Here is a 22,944-nt window from a genome sequence, read left to right on the forward strand (position 1 = left end):
CCATCCCTCCAGTCCCCACTTTCCAATACCCTACATCTGAAAAAGGAAAGTATCTTTTGCTCTAGCTCTCTTCCAAGGAAGCCGATAAAGAAGAATCAAGCTGAAACAGAGATAGTTTTGGCTTCTCTCAGAAGAAGATGCTTAATAAGTAATAAGTGTTATTTCTAGGATAAAAACTTTTTTGAAATGAACAGAGGGCCCACATCCAGGAGATTGAAACAACTGACTCCAAAAGGGCAGCCCACTTGCCCCATGTGTCCTAAAGAACATTTTTTTCTCAACACGGCTTACCTGGGACAGACTAGTACTCATCACCTTCACCAAAAGGAAGAAACATGAATGTTACTTAAAAATATATGCTACAAGAAAAGAGATCCTGACATTGCTATATAGACAGCAACACATCAAAAAATCCAATGGCTCTGTCAATTAGGGGAATTTACATGAATCAGTCCTCCAAAGACCCAAACCTACCCAAATCATCTGGGAAACTGTAAAATCTTTCTCAACGTGACAGCAAGGCTGGCTGGGAAAATTCAACCTCCTACCCATTCATTAGCTTGAACTAATTAGTAAACATTTTCTTTAAGTTAATGCTTATAGATTTATACACCACAGAACACATAAGCAACACAGTTTATAAAGCTATCAGAAAAGGCATTTCTGATGAACAATGGTGGTTTGGGGTAATATGTATCAATCTAGACTGGTAGCTCTTAAACAATTTCAACACCACTTTCCCCACCCCAGGGACATTTGGCAACATCTAGAGACATTTGTGGTTGTCACAACTGGGAGGGAAAGATGAGTAGAAGTGTTGCTGGCATCTAGTAGGTAGAGGCTGGGGATGCTGTTAAACGTCCTACAATGCACCGGACAGCCCCCAGCACAGAGAATTCACGAGCCCAAAATGTCAACAGTGCTGAGGGTGAGAAATTCTGGTCTCAATCTAAGCTGGAATTCTGTCCCACTACATTAGAAACCATGTTCTTATATGCCAAAGGACTTGCCAAATTGTTGCTTAAAAACCAGAAGTACTTTAAAATATTAACTTTTCACTGTCCCTTCCCCATCGAGTACCTTGTCACAGCTCAAAAAAATGAGCCTCTGCTTCCTAATGCTGACTCCACTAACAATTCAAAACAAAACAAACAAATAGAAACTTCACATTTTACAAAACAATTTGGGAAAAGAGCTAAATGGGAACTTTTACATACTGTTCTGGTACCTCAAAGGTGATTAGGGAAAGGTTTAGTTTGGGGCATAAGGAGATAACTGTACGTGTTCTTAACCCAAACAATTTGAATAGGCTGGGAAGGAGACAAGTAAAACAAATCACCAAACACTGAGTTAGTGATACTGAAAACCCTCAAGGAATAAAATAACCTCACCCATGTCAAACAACAGCCACACATTTAGAATTTTAATTCACATTTTACCCAGTGCAGACTGGGTCAATTATGTTGCTATATGAAATTGACTTTGCCGTTTACATTCAGAGCCTTAATATAACTGTGCAGTGGTTTCTACATTTTTGTTTCTAAAACAGGTGTAGCACAGGGTTTATCACCACAGAGCTGCCTATACAAGTGGAAAGGACACCAGAATAAAAACGAAGGCCAACGTCCCTCTCATTCCCACTAGATGCTAATAAGTTCCTTATCACCAACCACTGAATTTCTGAAATTTAACCCACTTTATAACCTTTGGGAAAACTATGTCACACAGATCACAAACTGAACCCAACCAGAACTAAAACCATGCCCCAAAATAGCATATTTAATGCTAAAAGCGTGACAGTAAGTGGCATTTATAGCACTTGGTATTTAAACACTTTTAAAGGGGGGGGGGCAGTGAAAAGTAGCATTTATTGACAGTTCTCTCCAAGTCATTCTTCCTTGATTTTCTGCTGTTTCTCTGTTCTTTAAAACACTCAGTTCTTATCTTGGGAGAGTGCAGAAAAAGAAAATTGGTATGCTATGATAAACAAGTGGGAAAAGTAGGGAAGAGCTATGTGGCAGGAGAAACATCAAGGACACTACTACAGGAGTTATCTGAAAACCTCCCATTATGTGGATGGCCTCTCGCGTGAAGGGGACAAGGGTGATAAACAGGCACAAACTGCTTGCTGGGGCCAAGAATTCGCAAGCCACTTGAAGACAATAAAATAAATAAATACATAAATCCATTGAGAGGCTCCATTTCGATGCAGGAACGCACAGAAAATGAGATGCAGAAGCAACACTGATGGCCTGTACGTAGGCAGGCACCAGGATGCAGGCCTAAAATTCTTAAAAGCATCTAAACTCGTCTTCACTGCTTCTGCATTTCAGCTAATCCGCACAGGCCAACTCATTCTGCATCACCCCCCTGACTTATTCATCCTACCTGCCCTGGGTGTCTGTTTCCGTCGTGATTTAAAAGACCTAAACTAGAATAAGTTTTTTAAAAGCCATGTTTACTTAGGTAGATCCATTTCTAAAACCATATAAGGTTTCAGTGAAAACATGCTCGCATCATCAGCCATCAGAGAAATGCAAATCAAAACCACAAGTGAGACAGCGCGTCACACCCACCAGGAGGGCTAGGATCAAAACAATGGACAATAACAAGTGTTGGAGAAGAAGCAGAGAAACTGGAATTCTCATCCACTGCTAGGGAGAATGTAAAATGGTACAGCCACTTGGCTGTTTAAGCTAAACGGAGTTACCATATGACCCAGAGTTCCATTCCTAGATATAAACACCAGATAAAAGAAAACATGTCCACACAAAAATCTGTACACAAGTGTTCACAGCAGCATTATTCGTAACAGTCAAGAGGTGGAAACAACCTAAATGACCGGCAACTGACTGGATAAACAAATGCAGCATATTGATGCAATGGAGTATCATTCATCAATAAAAAGGACTGAAGTACTTGCTACAACATCTATAGACCTTGAAAACATTATGCAAGTGAAATAAGCCAGACACAAAAGGCCACATATCATATGATTCCATTTATATGAAATGTTCAGAACAGGCAAATCCACAGAGATAGAAAGATTAGTGGTTGCCAGGGGGTTGAGGGGAGGGGGCATGGGGCCTGACTACTAATGAATATGGGTTTATTTTTGGAGTGATGAAAATGTTCAAGAATTAGATAGTAGTGATGGCCGTACAAGTCTGTGAATATACTAAAAACCACTGAGCTGTGTGTGTTTAAAAGGGTGAATGATATGGTACGTTAAGTCATCTATCAATTTAAAAAAACTGCATAGATCTAATTTCTAAAATGAGATGCTCAACTTTCTATTCTGAAGATTTTTCTTCTTCCTCTGAAAAGAGGGAAAATGTTATAACGCCTTCTTCTAAGAAATCCAAATAAAAATCATACGAAAATATATGGGGAAATGAACAAGTAGACAATGCTTCAGTAAGTTTCCTAATAAATAAAAAGCACACTGCCCAATTCACTAGAACCCAGACACTGAAGCCAAGCTCTGCATTTGTCAGAGATACCTAGTTGTACCCTCAGTGGAAAAACAAAAACAAAAACAAAAACAAAAAAACTAGCTCGACCTAATGGAGAGGCAGGAGGCATAAAAGACTCCTCTGAGATATTGCACCATCTCTTTGGAAAATTAATAAAAGGGCTAGACTGGTGGAATTTAAGTGGCAGGTATGTCACTAAATAGGAGCTGGAAGATCCATGTTTGTTGTCATCATTTTATTTACTCCCTTTGGTAGCAGGCTATGCATTATTCTCTCAGGGTGAATTTGTTTTATAAAGAAACTTACAGCTGGGTTATTGATGGGCTTTCCAGGGATTAACTGCCTACTCATAAGAATAAGAGGCTAACCTCATCCTCTTAAACTTCCCACACTACAATCCTATAGATGTCTGACAGCTACAGCCGGAGGAAAAAAATAATCCAACATTTTTGCTAATCCTTAAACCAGTCATCTCCTGCAACAATAGGGAGTCCTTTAGGTCTACAACTCAATCTCTCAAGGACAGAAAGGCTTCTTCTGCAGACACGTCAGGAGTTTGTATTCACAGCCATCACCTACACAAATACACATAGTCAGACACCACAGACCACCCTAGACTTCTTTTATTTCATACTAAGTTGTTTTAAAGTATAGAGAATTATAAATTTGCCTATGGAACAGGAGTATACACACATGACCAAGAACTGGCGCCCCAAACCTGAGCCCCATAGGCCTTGACAGAAGTTATATTCATGGAAAGTCAGTCAGATCACATCCAAATAAATGAGAAAGGACAAACAATGCTGCTTACACTAACCCCAAATTTCCCTGAGTTCCCTGATGTTCATAGCACTGCTATGGGAAATTGTTTAAATTTTCTTATATCCAACAGTCAGCATCAAGGCTGCTGTCAGAAATCTGGCATTCTGTGGTAGGGGAACTGTTCATCTGTCTATGTCTTCTAACTCTTCTCTCCTTCCAATTCTATCACAAGGATCCCCGCCACCTCCCAGGGCCAGCAAAAGGCCTGGTGCGCCCTTTCCTCTTTACGTTGAGTAAGCAAGCCAATGATGCCCTGTCCTCACATTTTTGCTTCTCAAACCCCTCCATCTGTTCCCCTAACTTAGCTTTCCGCCCTGGTTCTGAACTTTAATAAGTTTGTTCGTCAAAAGTTAAATGGCAGTGCTTTTGCACTTCTGAGTCCTTATTAAAAGTCATTCAAGCACGACAACTTAATGGCAGGAGCAGAGCATCTGGCTGGGTCTAATCTCAAACACCAACATCCATGTAACCACCAGAAAAGACAAAGGAGGAGGTGACCTGCTGCTAGGAGCAATCGCCCCTTCACAGGAGCTTGGCCAACTGGGCCCAGAGATCTGCTACAGGTGCTGAGAGAGAGACCAGGCAGACAAAACCTCAGTTCAGGGTGTCAGCACCACATGCTTGTTGAAGGCTGCCAGCCAAGGTCTTACCCCCACAAAAGCCATGCAAGGTAAATGGTATTATCCATTGTCCTGTAGAAGGACGCTGATAGAGGTTAACTGGCTGTACAACGTCACAAAGCTAAGAAGTGGCAGTGCCGGGACTTCCCTGGTGGTCCAGTGGTTAAGAATCCACCTTCCAATGCAGGGGACACAGGTCCAACCCCTGGTCTGGGAACTAAGATCCCACATGCCGCAAGGCAACTTAGCCCATGTCCCACAACTACTGAGCACGCAGGCCACAACTAGACAGCCCGCGTGCCACAACTAGAGAGAAGCCCGTGCCCCGCAACGAAAGATCCCATGTGCCACAACTAAGACCCAATGCAGCCAAAAATAAAATAAATAAACATTTTTTTAAAATAAAAATAAAAAGTGGCAGTGCAAAGTCCCAACCAAGTGCATCTCATCCTAGGCCCAGGCTTTGTCCAGGTTAACACAATACAAACGGTCTTAGAAAGATGAGCATAAAACACTGAGAAGTTAGGCAGTAGGTATTTGATTAGAAATAGATATACAACTATGTAACTGTTTCAATAAAGAAAATCACACTCTGCTAATTATTCTTTTACTCTTCTACTTTTTAATCAAAATGCAACCATGTTTCTTTAGGGGGGTGGGAAAACTTGGCTGAGAAGAAGCACAAGGGGACTTCCTGGGGAGGTGGGAACAATCTGTACCCAGAGAGGAATGTGGGCTACAGGGTGTGTGCCTGTGCCAGTGATCAATCCGTACACTCAGGAGCTGTGCATCTCACCTGTGAATTACACATCAATTTTCTAAAAAATCTGTGTGTGTACAGGTATGTATAGATCCATATCTATATTTATATGATTTATATTAATTATACGTGATATAAACCCAATTAAAAGATAACACTAATTATTTGGAATCCCAATCTCAACTTAAAATCAACTCTGTAGTATCAGAGCAGGTAGAAGAGAGCTCTTAGTTCCCAGCTCCCCAAATGCTACAATGAGGAGTGACCTGAAGAGCCCGTCCGTCAATTTTCCTTTCCTTCAGGTAGCCATTAGCTATCCCACAAATAAAGTGTTACGTCGGTCAATAACCTACTTCGGTTTGAGCATTTTTAATAGCATTCCAAACTAAAAAAAAAAATCTTTGAGGAATGCTGATTAAATTGTGGAGACTAATGTTTGGGGGAAAAAAAAAACACCAAGGTTCAAATACATAAGTTTCCTTCCCACAATGAACTTGTTTTCTCAAGTACAAGGGAGTTTGTGCCAAACCAAACCAACCCTGTATCTATTAAGATCTCTGCATTTTTATTGTTACAAGAACGTAACACGTTTAATAACAAAAGAGCTTATAAAAAGCAAAATTCAAAAAGTAAGGTTGCAGTTATTAGTCTGCCAACTACCAGATATGCCATCAGTCAAGCTGTTACAAAAAGTATATAACAAAAAATATCTCAATAGTTTCTCCAAGTATCAAATATCTAAGAAGCTTATCTTTCTTAAATACCAGGAATCTACGTAGGTTGAAGGCAGGTGCTGTGGTGAAAAAGATTTAAAATTCAGCATTTTCCGTCAGATATGAGAACTAAGTTTTCTATGCTGGTGAGAAATGGGCACCATTAATTCACTCTACAAAAACGGAAAAAACTATAACCTCTCTCTTCCTCCTAAAAGAGCAGCCACGGTCCCAGGACACAGCTGAGCTTACCTAGAAGCCTGGTGTCCTTGAGAAGATTTAACTTTTTCCAGGTTTGCTAAAGAGAAATATCTGTAGCCCTGTCAAGCAAGCAGTAAGCTCCTTGATTGTACCTTAAAGGGAATGAGAGTGTTTCAGCTCATTTGCATTTTAAAGGGTACTCTTTCATGATCTTTCACACTTGTAATAGATGTCTAAACCGTTAAATTACTATTTCTTTTCTTAGCTTGAAAGTCGATGCAGACGAAGAGCATGGCCTCTCCCAGTGTTCTTTACCCTAAGTCGGTCCCTGAACAATACTGACAGCTGCTATCAAACCAGGCTGCCTTTACCCTGCGCGCAGCTGCTGCTTGTAGGAACAGACAGCCTCCCAGAGCCTCCTCCCCTCTGGGGAGACAGGCTGACACACTGCATGTTCAATGAAGGGGTGCAAAGGTCTGCTGAATTGTCAACCCAATTTTATGCTACTTCGATTTTCCAGGACGCGCACAATTCCTTTCAAGCAAAAATCAAGCATATGCCACAGCATGAAACTTATGGTGCAGGATAATTATTGATCACTACAAACTTTAAAAGAGCCTGCTGACATAAATTAATATACTGATCCAAAAATTACAATTATAAAAGCCGCACATGCCAGTATGCTGAAGACCTGCAACTGGCGTTAGGTCTTGTGCTGGGCCCAATTCACTGATTTGGGTTATTGTTGCTAGCTATCGGAGCTAATCTGCCTTTATAATCTCAACAACATGTTTCCTGGACTAAAGCCATTCATAAAATTAGCGATTCATCTGCCCTTCCAGAACAACCTGCTATTTTTATTTTCTGATTCAACTCAAAATGAGTATTACCTATAAACATCTGGTTAACACAATTTCCTCCTTTCTAATGGACAGGATTGGGCAGTGCCTTTGAGAATGTAAGAGTACAAAGTTTTACCATTGAGAAATGATACGTAAAAATGTAGAGCCTATCAGAAAACAAACATGTTCCACAAAGTGTAACTGGGTACTTGAGAATTGCCTTGCATATGTTTTCCTTTAATCAAAACAGGCTTTTCCATCCTCATTCATCTGGGCTAAAAATTTCTGTGCTCGAGCTACAAGTACAATTTGCTATTAGTCTTTGCTAATCAAACACGGTACATGCAAAAGTACCAGTGAATATTTGATTTGATCTCTGAAATAAAGCAATTCATTACACAAGAAAAGCGTACAGAAGGCGGCAGACAAATGCAGATGTAATTGTGTTTTTTGTTGAATGTGATTAGAGAGCCCACTAAGTAACAGTCAAAAATGTGACACTAAGGGGGAGAGATGCAGAGCCCAGACCTGTGGGGAAGAGGAGGGGAGAATTGTTTATGCAGAGCTAAGCTGTCAAGTGTAATAAAGCAGCTTGAATAAAATTTAAGCTGAAAATCCACTGAAGCTCCCCATTTCAGGGAGGAAAAAGCTATTAAAAGGAAATGAAGGTCACCCTCCCAGTTTATTTCACCTAATTGACTGCCAATAGCTTACCACAGGCAACCCGACTGCAGATCTGCAATTGAGAAACTGATGAAAGGAGAGTTTTCAAGCTGAGGCTCATTCTTTAATCCTCCTTGGCTCTTATGTTTTTTCTCCATCTCCAGTTGGGATGTAATTTTAAACCCTGATGGATTAACTGGTTCCATTGTCTGTGGCCATCACTGCACTATGGCACTCTTAATCCGTACAGCAGCATGTCTAATTATCATTACAAAGTGTCTGAGGGAACTATAAAGACCAGCAGGGCATCTTCTCACAAGCAATTAACATAAATTGATAAATGAGTGATTTGAATCCGCTCAAGGCACTCACATATGAATAAAATCAGCAAGGACGGTCGCTTATTTCAGCTACTTCTTTCGCTTAGTCTGGAAGGGCAGAAAACATGAGAACCGTCCTGGATCCTGCAGTGAGGGGGCGGGGGGATGAACTCATGCAGGGGATGGACCCAACAGTTCACCAGGCTCATTAATGCAGAGCAAATGACTTGTGATTGACAACCAGTTGCCAGCAAGGAGCACTGACTGAACTCAACCCAGGAGAGCAGAAACCTGGTGAAAGGCTAGAGGGCACTAGGGCAGACAATCATCACTTCTTCAGCGGCAAGAGGGCTTTCTTTGCATTGGGGTGCCACTTAAAAATTCATGAAAGAGGCCCAAGAAAAGCAAAACAGTTATGCGTAGGTTCTAATACCCTGGGAAAGCAAAAGGCAAAAAAGCAAAAGACAACGAAATGAAATAATGCCGAGCTACGTCTTGACCTCACTGGGATCTAAAGTTTATACAACAGAAGTAAGGAAAGTACGTATTTAAAACCCTTGCCAAAGCTTTAACCTAAGGGAGCAGGATAAACTACATTTATTTTTCCATTGAAAAGAAGATTTATTTTTTCTTCCCCTCCTAAAAATGTTTCTATCATCTCCCTTATGCTAACCTTTCTTCCCCTACACACCTCAGCATACCTGACACTGCCACCTCCTCCTGCCCCCCCCCCCGGCTTATCAAGTGGGTTCAGATTAAGCGGCACAACATTATATATAGATAGATATATATTAAGCCAACAAATTAAGAAGAAATGAAAGCTGGTTATACACACTGTAGGAGGTAGACCTGGTAGGCCACGTACCCCGATGATGGCATTCAGCTCTGCCATGGTCACCTGTTTGGCACGTTCGACAGCCTGGGCCACCTGCTGTTGATGCTTTGAAAACAAGGAGAAGGAAAAGTGTTAGCAAGGCAGCCAAGACCTTCACTGTACCTTCCAACAATAAGACAAATGCCACATGAGGTGCAGACTGAAGTGTAATATGTCTTTAAATGTGAACTTGCTCGAGCACACGTTGTTCCACAGAACACGCAGACAAACGGCAAAGGAAAACTCAGAGTGGTGCATCCCTTATTTCTAACCAACACCAGTTACCACTTTACTTCTGATGGGAATCTGGGGCTCGGAATGGTAGAGAGTCAAAGGAGGACATCAAAAATGGAAACGTGAGGCCTTAGAAAATAAACAGTATGGGATTTGGAAGATCACCCTGGTTCTCAGAATGGGTTTGCTATGATAAGTTTGAGCAGGAAAAGTTTACAGCCATTTAAAAACACCCCTTTTGATACTTAAAATTTAAATATTAAGCCTGCAATCACTTCTCTGGTCAACAAATCTCAACCCACCAGTTGGTTTTTGGAAACTCTGGGAATTCCTCTCCTCCTTTAGCTCCTAGATGTTTCACCCTCCACAGGGGAAAGGAAAGACCCCACCCCCCGCCCTCCCCACACACACTCTGAGATCACAGGCTGGAAATAGCCTGCGCACCTCCCAGCTCCACCCACAAATAAAAACAAAGCCACAGGTCTCTGGGAGAAAGGAGACTGTAGCAGAGACCAGGATTACTAAAATCTAATGAACAGGCTTCAAAAGGCCAATAGGGGACCTCCTGATGGTGCAGCGGTTAAAAATCCACCTGCCAATACAGGGGACTCGGGTTCGAGTCCTGGTCCGGGAAGATCCCACATGCCGCGGAGCAGCTGAGCCCACGAGCCACAACTACTGAAGCCCGCATGCCTAGAGCCCATGCTCCGCAACAAGAGAAGCCCGCGCTCCGCAACAAAGAGTAGCCCCCGGTCACCGCAACTAGAGGAAGCCCAAGCGCAGCAAGAAGACCCAACACAACCAAAAATAAATTTAAAAAAAAAAAAAAAAGGCCAACAAATCTAAACTGTAACATCGAGTAAACGCTATGCTGGAAAGTCTGCCATAATAACAGCAGAGATGGTGCTACCCAGCATGGAAAAGTAGATGCCAATGAGAGCAAACACTCAGTATTCCAGCTCCAAGGCCCATAAGTTTTTCACTGTCTCAAGATATAAGCATCCTGTACACACTTAAAACAGTTTTGCATTTATTAGCTTGTATCCAAGAGTAAAGGCAAAACTAAAACATAACTGGTTTTGAGTCATAGATTACTCACATAAAGAGCTTTTCCCTCTCAAATATTAAGGGTAAACTTCTATTACTTTGTAACTTAATAAAATGGCTTATATATGTATATAACTCCATAAGCTAAAGTAACATGAACAGGTAACATGAATGGTCTTATCCTTAATAGTATTGGCATCCACTCCCTCCATGGACAGCATTAAGTCAATCTGCCCCGATGTACAAGGACAAATGAAATACCTGCTCCCGTGGTCAAGTCAACCCTAATGGAACCATTTTTAAAATGCAGTAAACGAAAAGCTCTCTAGAGAAAGGACACGTGAATCATCAGTAGCTATCAAGCTGATTTATACTACTCCTCTGAGGAAAGAAAAGCTTTATGCTTGATAGTCGTTTTGCAGTTTTCCACAGAAAAAAATTAATTTAAGGTTGAGCTATTGTCACCACTTCTACAGTGTCCCCTCAGATCTGTTAGATGGAACAGCAGGGGGTTTACACACTTCAGCTGTAACAGATGTTCTTCACACTTGTTCCTCGTGATAAAATTAACATCTTAAAACTAGCTAATTTGCAAACAGAGAAGCAACATAATTGCACTTTAACAGCTGAACAGTTTTACTTACTTCCTGAGACAGAAATGGGATGACTTGTGCACAAATCGTATTCAATCTCTTGGCGATTTCAGTCTATAAAGACAAAGCGATATAAATGTTTAGTATATTTCATAATCAGTTCAGAAAGATAAAACTTCATACCCAACATCTGAGTCCTCCACTGCCTCACTCTTGAGGGCATAAAATTGCTTTCCCAGGCTATGTTAGCAATATTTATCTTGAGATAAACAGCAGATATTAATCCCACTTGCAAACTAAGACATAATCGCACGCGTTATTGGTCACTTAAGAGATAATGGGTAGTTTAATTGAGCTGGAAAATCTACACGGTTTAAGGCTATGTAATCATTTAACCTGGTGGGATTGCAAACCTCTCCGAACACTTATTCAATAATGGCATATCAGGGCACATTCATATAGCAAGTTCATTCAAGCTGGAGTCAGAACCCTGGGGAGCAGGGGCACCGCCAAAGCAGTCTAGCTCTCAAGATAAGGTCTAGAGCAAGTGGAAGAAGACCTCCTCCCCACTTGTCTCAATGCCTGCACAACTGAAAGAGGACGTTAATGTTAGGAAGCCTTCGCTGAGCCTCAAAATTTCAAACAAGCCTAGAAAACACTGCTGAAACAGAACTCAAGTCCAGAGTGACAGTCAAGTCAAGGTATTCTGGCTATCTGTGAAGTTTCACCACAATTCCGCATCAAATGCCAGGACCTCACTGACAGGGCCCACGGTTCCACTGAGTTTAGGAAAATGTGTCCTGAGTGTCTGCGGCATGGGCTGTTTTAGAGAAAGTAAGAAAAGTCCCTGCTCAGCTCCAAATGCACAGCAGTCCCTCTACAAGAGGGACAAACTGGCAAAGAAGGGAATGAAGTGTGCTCTGCTCCCAGGCTAGGGTAGGATCCACATGCCCACCCCACCTCCAACACCCTCCAGTAATGCAAAGGAGCCCTGCTTTCCTCTAACTCTGAAGAACCAGTTCTGCTTTAAAAAAAAGTCATCCGAAGAGTCCCACATAGGCCTTATTTATTTCATCATTTTCTGTCAATGCTTACTAATGCTGCCTCTATTACTGAATTAGGCAATGAAAAGCATTACGAGGAGAAGAAAATTATGAAGCGCAAAATCCATGCCCTTGAGAAAGAGAGAATGGAATAAGTGAGACAAAGTAGAAACCTCAGGAACTGTATAATCAAGTACATAAAAAAGAGCTGCCTTTTGTCCTCTGAGATGATTCCAGTTAACTGAGCAACAAGCCTTTGGTTTTATGGGATTGGATTTAGGCCAACCCAACTCAATTCTCCCTGACCACCAGTGAGATAGGGTTACAGACAGTGCCTTGGAAGAAATGTACTGGAAGGGGAAATGACTGGTATAGAGAACAAACTCATGACCTTGCTTGAACAAGCAGGGCAAACAGATACGTACATGCAAAAAGGGTGCAGCTGTACTAGGTGCAAACACAGAACTGGGTCAGCCCTACCCAGTTCATTTGATCACAGCCACCCACTCAAGCTAACTCAAGGTCATGAAAGCATGGACGGGCTACCCTTGCCTTTGCAACAGGGTTCTACACTATATATCTGGGTAGATGTAAAGGAGTAGGGATGCTCTCTGTGGACTCTGAGGTCCTTGCTCCCCACTTCCTACCTGCCACACATTCCAACAGCATTCTGTACTTTTCCCATCTCTAAAATTCCCTTCATGTTTTCCAATTTTAAAAATGACATCCGCTCACTTTGAGCACATACACACAGATGTATACTATATAGAAATATACAAGAAAGTTAAAATAACCCTAAGTCCACCATCCAGAGATTACCACAGTAACATTCTGGTGATCCTGGGAAGCAGCACCCCAGGCTCTCATTATCTGTGTGTGCACAAGCCCAGAGTGGAGAGAGACACTTTGATACCAAGGGGTCCCAATACGTATACTGCTTTTCTGTAATTTGTTATTTCCACTCAATAAAAACAGATATGAATAAGGACATCATCAATATATCCCACTTGGGCTTCTCTGGTGGCGCAGTGGTTGAGAGTCCGCCTGCCGATGCAGGGGACACGGGTTCGTGCCCCGGTCCGGGAAGATCCCACATGCCGCGGAGTGGCTGGGCCCGTGAGCCATGGCCGCCGAGCCTGCGCGTCCGGAGCCTGTGCTCCGCAACGGGAGAGGCCACAGCAGTGAGAGGCCCGCGTACCACACACACACACACAAAAAAAATATATCCCACTATACAAGCAGACGGGTGTCTCAACACTCCCAATATCAGGGAATATTTATGTTTCACGTAATTTTCCACAATTACACACTGTATGTCGAATAACTCTCTCCCTGGATCTCTAAAAGGAATCTCTAGAAGTGAAATTGCTAGGTCAAAGTGTATGCATACTTTAAACTGTAATGCATGCTGATAAACTGCCCAGCAGAGAAGCTTACCAATTTACATCATCACCAGTCTATGAGGGTGCCTGCTCCCCCACCCAGTGTCAATACTGGGTTTTGTTAACCTTTTAAAAATCTTTATCCATCTAATAGATTTTAAAATGACCTCATTTTTGTTTGCATTACTTGGATTCTTCCTGCAGTTAAACATCTTTTCTTATATTGACTGGTCCACTTTATTTTTCCTTTCTTTTTTTTTCTTTTGGTATTTATTCATCCTTGTCTTTTGGTAGTAGTTCTTTCCATATGACAAATACTGACTTTTACAGTTTTTCCGCCTTGTTACCTGTATTTCAACCTTGCTTATGATGGATTTTTTGCTGTGCATAACTTTGTTTTTACGTGGTCAAACTAAAAAATAGTCTTCCTACGTTCCTGGCCTTTGGGTCAGGATTAGAACACCCCCAAATTACAGAAGCCATTCTTAATTTTCTTCTAGTGCTGCTGTGGCTGTACTTTCTGCAGTTAATCACTTGACCTACACGGAATTTACTTTAAGAAGGAAAGATGATCTCCTCTTTAATTAATAATTATATATGTTATTACATAGAGTGGCTTCAAGGTAGAAGTGAACTTGACTGTCAGGGAACAGTTAAGACCTGGTCTGAATGAAATCAACTTGTAAACCTTTAACATTAAACATTTAATATTAAGAACAAAATAAAAGAAGTACAGATTAAAGCACAGACCATATAAACTGAGTTAGAGTAGCTAAGACTGAAACAGGAGGACCAGGGTTAAAGTTCAAAGCTCAAACTGATGAAGAAACATCAAAAGCCATACCATTTGTCCTGGGAATTCTAAATAAATGGTCTGGAGAAGAAACGGAAATAAGAACAACAGAGAAGGATATTATCCCAGCTGTCTCCTCCCTCTGCCAGGTCTATAAACCCTAATCTTAAAACTATCCTCTGACAAGTGAGTTTAACTTTGATCAAGGAGGCCTGGATTCAAATCTCACCTCTGATTTACCTTAAAATTCTCCGAGCCAGCTATAGAGTACCTACTCCTAGCAGCGTGAGGATGCAACTTATTTCCCTGACGGTGCTTTGGGAGGTCTAAGACATCACCACCACCCCAGCCCTTAAAATAGTCTGGATGGCAGCATAAAAACTGACAGTGATTCTTTAGTATTATCTCTTGCTTCAACACAACGGTATTCTGATAAGAACTTTAATTTAGCGCAAATTAACAAGTAGTAGTGTTTTCCACCCGTGCTTCTATTCCTGACCGCAGTTTACAAGCAGGTTAAACTGTATAGTTGACCCTGCTTAAGCAGGTGTTAAGAAAGTTCTGTAACCTTTTCAGACTGCCTTCTTTCTACCTCTTCCAAAGACTAGACAACTCCAGTGGGGGAAAAAAAACTGCAGGCTAACTGTATTTCCCACCTGGAAATCATTTTCCTGCCCAAAGCTGAAGACGTATTTGGTACCTGCTAACAGTCATAACGTTTATAAGTAAACTTACCCTGTGCCTGTACTTCTGACACCATGTAAGGCAACAAAACTAAGTCAGCATTCAAGAGCTAGCCCTAAACCACATTTGTGTGGAAACTTTGTGCCCAGAAACTTAACCAGCTTGGTTAAGGCCCCAGCATCAGGCCTTACTTCAGGGACAGCCACCACCCACTGAGGCAGCAGGAAGCAGGAGTCCAAATTATCTGTCTAGAACCAGCTTTTATTCTCTCTGTCAAGGCCAACTCCCTTCTCACTGACTTGCTTATGGTAACACACGGTTGGCCCTCATAATCCAAAAACTTGGGTTTGCATCTCAGCACACTAGTATTAGGTGTCCTGAGTTAAGTCCCTTCAACCACTGAGCCCCAGGTCTCTTATCACCAACCTACTTCAGTGTTTCAGCAGAATCAAGTAAGCTAATATGTAAACTACAGCTGCACTATTACGAAGTGCTTTGCTCTTATCCCAATCCTTCAAGGCCTACCTCAAATCCACGTAGAAGCTGCCTTTCTCCCATAACACCAATAAACAAACTCTAGGCCCTTCAAGATCCTCCAAAGCATTTACCATCATTTGGCAAACTAAGACTTTATGTTTAAAATCACATCTTACGTGAAGCTTCTGGACAGTTTCCTAACAGCTTCCAGCATCAAGTCTTCTCAACATAACAGGGAAGCAGAACACTCTGGCTGAACACTGTGATACAGCTCCTCGCTGAACCCTCCCCACCAAAACTGACCAGAGGGTACACATTCCACGTGTGGGACTTTCAAAGGAATGCCTCGCTGAACCAAAACGGAATCCCCATACACCCTAAACTCAATGACCAAGATGTAACCACAAAAACCGTTCCTAACCAGTGTCAGAATAAAGCTCTGTTTATAGTAAGAAATTGCGTCTTAGTAGGTACAAGATTCAGGTACATGTATTTTTTAACTGAGTTAAATAGGCCAAATACCTCAAAGGCCAGCAATGAACCAAACCCTGGTACATGTTGCAGAGCTCTTAAACTGAAGGCATGTTCTTCTGAGCACCTGAACTTAAGTTTTTAGACTTCATGATTCCTAAAAGCTCGGCTTTCCACCTTTTCATACTCCTCCCACCTCATCTAATTTCCAGACTGAAGAGCCAGCCTGCTCCCCAACGGCTGCCCACTTCTCCACTACACACAGAGTAATATATAATGAAGGTTGTTGTAGGCTGAAAGCAGGGCGAGGACTGCTTAAGAGTAATTGCCCATGGGTCTCAAAGCAACACAATGGCACCTCGCCCAAAGTCAGCTTATGGAGGGGAAACTCCACCACCATTAAATTGCAAATTGATGGATCATAAAAAATGCCGCTTATGCTGAGGGCTGGCAAACTGATCTTTCTGTTTCCTCAAACCAAGCAGGAGGCCAAGAGAAAAACACAGTGGAGAGCTGGTAAGAAGTGCCTGGCAACAGATAAACAGGCAAGAACATGAAAACAAAGCACACAAAAGGAAATAGATAATCTCTAAATCCCTTCTGACGAGAAGGTTCAGGGTCTGTGAAATGACAGCCTTCAATACAGAAAAATGTTCAACCTCACCAGCAACCAAATAAAATGCAAATGTTGTTGTAAGTAAAGTGGGTCATTCTGCACCAGTTAAGTTAGTTTATTAAAAATAAATTAATGAAATCCAACGATGATGAGTCTTCTGGGAAACTGGAGCAATCACACATTACTGATGACAGAGTAAATCGGTACAGTTGTCTTGGAAAGCAACTGGGCAATGTGTTTCAAGTGCGTGAAATTATTCAAACCTTTTGGTAAGGCTTCCCACAGCTAAAAATTTATCGTAAGGAAATAGTTCAAATGAAAAGCATTCCATGCATGAAGCTGCTCACTGCAGCACGAGTTTCAAAGCAAAAGAGGAAAAGTCAGGTAAAAATACAACAGTAGTTCAACACATCACGACCATCTGCAGCTTTTTAAAAACTTAACATTTGCCCTCCTGATAAATCAGTTGTCTAGTACTAGGAGAAAGGGTTAAATACACGACATCAACCCAAAGCCAAGGCAAGTAACCATTTTAAAGTCATGTTTATGATAATGATGCTTAAATGGCCAACACATTTACTAGATGAAGCAGGAGTGGAGGAACAAAGCTGTGGTGTTAGTGTGACTGTTTTTTGTTTTACAACATATGCATGTGGCCAAGCGCTGTAATTTGATACCCCAAATAAAACCAGTGATTATCCTGCTGTAGCAGGGTTATCAGTGCCATTTCCCCCCCTCCAGTGACCTTGTAGATGCCACCCTTGATTTATCGTTTGGATGTATTATTAAACAGGGAAGGGAGCAAAGGGTGATCAGGCCCACCACTCCTGTGATTGACCCTGGCACTGAGTCACAAGGATGCTGGCAAACCCTGAAACCCTTTGGGTGCCCGGTCCTCTCACAATCTTCATGTCACATATGGAGAAGCCAATGCCTAAAGGAAATGATTTGCCCAGGATCATAAAGATTAAAAGCCACATTGCTGCCTAGTCCTTTCTCCAGGAAGCAGAAGTGGGAAATTGGAACATACTCTAGACCAGAAACAAAGCTGATGTACTCAGCCTTGTTTGCAAAGCAATACAGCCCTAACAGGACCACAGCAGTACAAGGCCAAGGCCATGTCATCGCTCAGCCAACAACGGTACTACAACAAGTGGCCCCAGTCTGTCACTGACAGGGTCACTGTGCTCCTGCTGTCTTTGGCAGAAGTACAGTGCAAGGCAAAGTAGGCATTTCACAAGGAGCCACAGTTATAAATTGCAAACCTTAAATAAACAAGTAGCAGCCAAACTGCACTTCTGTCCTCCCCTTCGCAGGCAAAGAGAATTAGTGCCTCAGCCCTAACATTAGACAACCTGGCCCACCAATAAAGCAAAAGCCACAAAAACACATCCTCAAGTACATCTCTATTTCCTGAAGATGACATCTGATGCGCCTGAAGAAAATTCAAGGTGTTTGACTAAAACTGCATACCCAAAATGATATACGCAAAACTCTGCAAATAAACTTCCAATACTCCCCCCACCCCTTTACAGGAGGGGGAAAGGCTTCTTGGCCTAGAGACCTCCTTCAGAACACTGGCGGGTCACCAGACCATCTCCCATCCTAGCACCATGCTTCACCAGCACACTCATGAAAAGCGAATTTTATCTGAAGTTCTAATGCATCAGAGTACCTCTGTTTAAAATATAATGACGTCGATAAATGACTAACCACAATTTGGGGAAAATCCAAATGAAAAGGACTTGGGGTCTCTAAGCTGACGATATAATGGTTATGAGGTTATCGCCGGTTTTCAAACATAAGAATGCATCAGGATCACCTGAGAGGCTTGGTAAAACACAGACAGCTGGGCCCACGCCTAGAGTTTCTCAGCCAGGAGGTCTGGGGCCCCAGCATCTGTATTTCTAACAAGGCCCCAGGTGCTCTGCAGCTTGTTGGACTAGGGACCACACTTTGAGAACAGTGCCAATGAATAACCATGACAGCGGCAGCATCTACTGCTTAGTACACACCAGCTCCAGTTACATCCAGGGTCTAAGCGTCAGTCAGCGTAGGTGCCCTTGGAGACTGGACCGAAAGGTTAAAATAACTCACCTAGGTCAGAAACAGGAGGGGAAGTCAGGCCTGCCTTTCTCCAAAGCCTTGCCACAGTGAGAGATGACCGCCTTTCTCCACACTGCTTTTTGGTTTTTTTGTGTTTTTTTTGGCAGTACGCGGGCCTCTCACTGTTGTGGCCTCTCCCGTTGCGGAGCACAGGCTCCGGACGCGCAGGCTCAGCAGCCATGGCTCATGGGCCTAGCCGCTCCACGTATGTGGGATACACACATTTTTACAAAACAAAACCAAGGCAAGAACACGAACTGGGGCTGGAAGAACCCATCTGACTACTGTGGGAAACCTCAAACAATATTCATTCAAATGAGTCCACCTGTGGCAATGTAATCTTGCCCCTTCTTCAACCTGATGATTAAAGCAAAACAAAGAGTACCAGATGACAGAACCCCATCAGTGGCTCAATTAATCAGAACACAAGTCGCCAATTATGGGCAGATCCTAACTTTTATGTTCCGTCTCCTCCCTCACTTGGCAGCTCCTGCAAGCAAGCATTCTAAACCCCAGCCCTTTCCAAAGGGGCACAGACTCTCTCCTTTCACTACTCACCTTTCACACTCACAGCTTCTCTCCAAACAAGAAGGGGTTAAAATAAAGGGAAAGAATAACCTGCTGAAAGCTGCGGAGGCGAGATAGCAACACTAATTGCTCCCGTACTCCGGGCTCCTCGAGAGGCAGATTGCAAGGGCTCGCATCTCCAGAGAAAGCTCTGGGATCTTCGCAGCAGCTCTCAGCAGAGCAACTCAAGTGCCCTTAATTGTTTATGTTCTTAATGCAGAGCCTCTTGAATGCATTCATTTTTAATAGCAGGCTTGAGTGTGGGGCCCATCAAAGAATGACAAAGCAACTCTATTCACTGGTCCTCCTTCCTGCAATGACGGTCTTCTGATTTATTTGCAAATGACAAGCTTGGCAGGCTCCACTTGAGGACTGCCCTCTTTTTTTTTTTTAAGAATTCAGTTGCATTTTCCACGATGAAGTTGAGTCTGCAACGCTGTGTATTTGTGTAAATTCTTCCCCCTTCAGTTCCTTCTAATTAATGACTTAAATGTTTTGACCCAACTGTTGCCAAGCAGTGCATTTGGGCTTCACTTTGTCATTCTGGTAAAGATGCATCCTTGACAAAAGCATCGCAGCTGTTTCAGTGCCTAACAGCACATTTCCATTATTCAGAAACCCTTGTTATGGAGTTCAGAAAGTGCCGTTCACAGGAAATCGTAATGACTTGTCCCATGATGGAAAAAGACAGCGTTCGGTGGTGTCAAAGGAAAATGCACTCTTTTGCACCACAAGAAGGGTTTCAAGACAAACTCCACGGGGTGAATCACGGACCGCTACCGTGAAGTCACCACCTATTGTTCTGGGAATGGAAAGAGAGCAAGCCTACACCTTTCACCTTCTTCACAGGTCTTAGTCATTAGGGAGCTCATGAGAAATTAGATAATATCATACAGTAGCAGGAAGATCAGTGGGAGGAAGAGCCAGCTACATCATCATGGCATGAAGGCTAAAATTACAATTACGAAAATAAAATATGCCTATGTAAAGACAAAGACTGCACGGGAATATGCAAAAACCAAGTCGCCTCGGAAAACCAGGTTTATGAGAATGGTCTTTATTCAGAACTTGGAATGTTATTTTCCTTGCAATAACACTTAAACCCTTTCCTTTTCATCATGGCAACCTTTTAGGCCTGTGTAACCCGTCTTTGGTTGGTACTGACTTCCAAGGGTCTGTGTCACTATGTCCCTGACTTCAATCATGACAAAGCAAACACCCAGTGCACACAACTATAAAGCACAATTTATCATTAGCTTTGGCACTTCTCATCGTCCCCTTCCCCACATCTTGTTTGGAAATCACTGAATAAGCAGTCTGGTGTGAATGTTTCCCTAACAGGTTGGAATCTTTAGCCAATCTAGATAGTGGGAAAGGAATTTCCTGCCTTAGGTGACCATGGGACCGTGGTTCCCTAATTTTAAAAACATGCTACAGCTGAATGACCCACACACATGAAGGACGGCTGCCACTCTTCTTCCAGAGCAACTTCGTAGGGAAAGCAGCTACTCCATCAAGAGGCCTATGCCATCAAAGCCATGTGGCATGGCAGCAGAATGGCCCCAAGTTAGATGTGTGTGCATGCATCGCTAAGGCCATGTGAGTCCCAAACTCAGTCTCAGTTGGGAAGCCCCATCCCTGGGCCTTCTTCCTCACAGGCTGAGCTGCTGGAGAGGTGGTCCTTTGGGAAGGAAGGCAAGGTTCCTGGCATTCCAAGTGGAAACATGGGATTCTCTTTTCAATCAACACCATGTGCCAAGAAACCTGCGAAGCTCCAGTATGCAATTTACCCCCCAGAGTGGCCAGAAGATGAATTTGAAGGGAGGGGGATCTACTGCAAACTGGGAATCGGCCTCTGCCTCAGGAACAGTGCTCTGCTGAACCCAGCAAGTGCCAGAGGGGCATCAAAGGCTGGGAGCCACTGAGGCAGAAACAGAACTTGTGCGCAGCGAAGTCAACAGTGGGAAAAAAAAATATTTTCTCAAAAACACCTTAGGGGGCTTCCCTGGTGGTGCAGCGGTTGAGAATCTGCCTGCTAATGCAGGGGACACGGGTTTGAACCCTGGTCTGGGAGGATCCCACATGCCGCAGAGCAGCTAGGCCCGTGAACCACAACTACTGAGCCTGCACGTCTGGAGCCTGTGCTCCGCAACAAGAGAGGCCGCGATGGTGAGAGTCCCGCGCACCGCGATGAAGAGTGGCCCCCGCTTGCCACAACTAGAGAAAGCCCACGCACAGAAACGAAGACCCAACACAGCAAAAATAAATTAATTAATTAATAAACTCCTACCCCCAACATCTTCTTTAAAAAACACCTTAGGATCATAACTGAAATGAAATCTGGGAGGCTGGAGAAAATCTTCAAAGCATACCTTTTTGGAAAAGTTTTAAGTATTTACAAGATGGTAAGTACAAGGATACTAGACAACAGACTCCATGAATGCATTCAAAAGTCACAGAATATTAACTCAGCCAGCTATGCAGGTGGAGGCAAGGAGAAATATTTTAAATACAAATTAATTCTTTTTTTTTTTTTTCCTTTGGCCACCCCGTATGGCATGCTGGACCTTAGTTCCCTGACCAGGGATCCAACCTGCACCCCCGCATTGGAAGCATGGAGTCTTAACCCCTGGATCACCAGGGAAGTCCCCACAAATTAACTTTTAAAAAAACAAAATAAAGTGATCATCACAACACAATACAATCCACAGAGAAATCAAAGCAAGAGAAAAATAATCATCATTTCTCCAAGATAACAATTAAGCTACGTTCAGGGAAACAAAGTGTGCTCTATGAGGATAATTTACTCAGGGTTACTTGGATTGACCAGGAGTATATATAATTAAAAGTATATAAAGAAAAACCCCCTTATGACCAATCATATCAACTTGTAATTTTTAAAAAAATTTTTGTATTTTATTTATTTATTTTTGGCTGCATTGAGTCTTCGTTGCTGCGCGCAGGTTTTTCTCTAGTTGCGGCGAGCGGGTGCTACTCTTTGTTGTGGTGTGCAGGCTTCTCATTGCGGTGGCTTCTCTTGTTGTGGAGCACGGGTGCATGGGCTTCAGTAGTTGCGGCACGTGGGCTCAGCAGTTGTGGCTCACAGGCTTAGTTGCTCCATGGCATGTGGGATCTTCCCAGACCAGGGATTGAACCCATGTCCTCTGCATTGGCAGACGGATTCTTAACCACTGCACCACAAGGGAAGTCCCTCAACTTGTAATTTTTAAATGATACAGTGTTATAACGTGTTGTCTAAGATTTACTGGGGAAGCATTAAACAAGAAGGGATAAAAGAACACTGGGTCAGGCTTTCCTGGTGGCACAGTGGTTAAAAGTCTGCCTGCCAATGCAGGGGATACAGGTTCAAGCCCTGGTCCAGGAAGATCCCACATGCCACGGAGCAACTGGGCCCGTGCGCCGCAACTACTGAGCCTGTGCTCTAGAGCCCGCGAGCCACAACTACTGAAGCCCGCGTGCCTAGAGCCCGTGCTCCGCAACAAGAGAAGCCACCGCAACGAGAAGCCCGCGCACTGCAACGGAGAGCAACCCCTGCTCGCCGCAACTAGAGAAAGCCCGCGTGCAGCAACGAAGACCCAACGCAGCCAAAAATAAAAGAATTTATAAATAACTAAATTTA

At 42.9% G+C, this 22,944-nt stretch overlaps 1 protein-coding gene across 2 annotated transcripts in view; it reads right to left on the minus strand.

Moving 5' to 3' along the window:
- The window catches only part of LOC112411741 (transducin-like enhancer protein 1), an 88,722-nt gene that overhangs the window by 48,844 nt on the left and 16,934 nt on the right, over positions 1–22,944 (minus strand). Inside the window, exons 5-6 of one of the 2 annotated variants that reach the window (XM_024763031.1) lie at positions 11,217–11,279; positions 9,253–9,357 (exon numbers count right to left, since the gene is read on the minus strand). In XM_024763031.1, the coding sequence (XP_024618799.1) occupies positions 9,253–9,357; positions 11,217–11,279 (168 nt within the window). The remainder of the gene's footprint in view (positions 1–9,252; positions 9,358–11,216; positions 11,280–22,944) is intronic. The other variant, XM_024763032.1, reaches the window with a different exon arrangement.

Source organism: Neophocaena asiaeorientalis, unplaced genomic scaffold, assembly GCF_003031525.2.
Source record: "Neophocaena asiaeorientalis asiaeorientalis breed wild unplaced genomic scaffold, Neophocaena_asiaeorientalis_V1.1 scaffold449, whole genome shotgun sequence".
Lineage (NCBI taxonomy): Eukaryota > Metazoa > Chordata > Mammalia > Artiodactyla > Phocoenidae > Neophocaena > Neophocaena asiaeorientalis.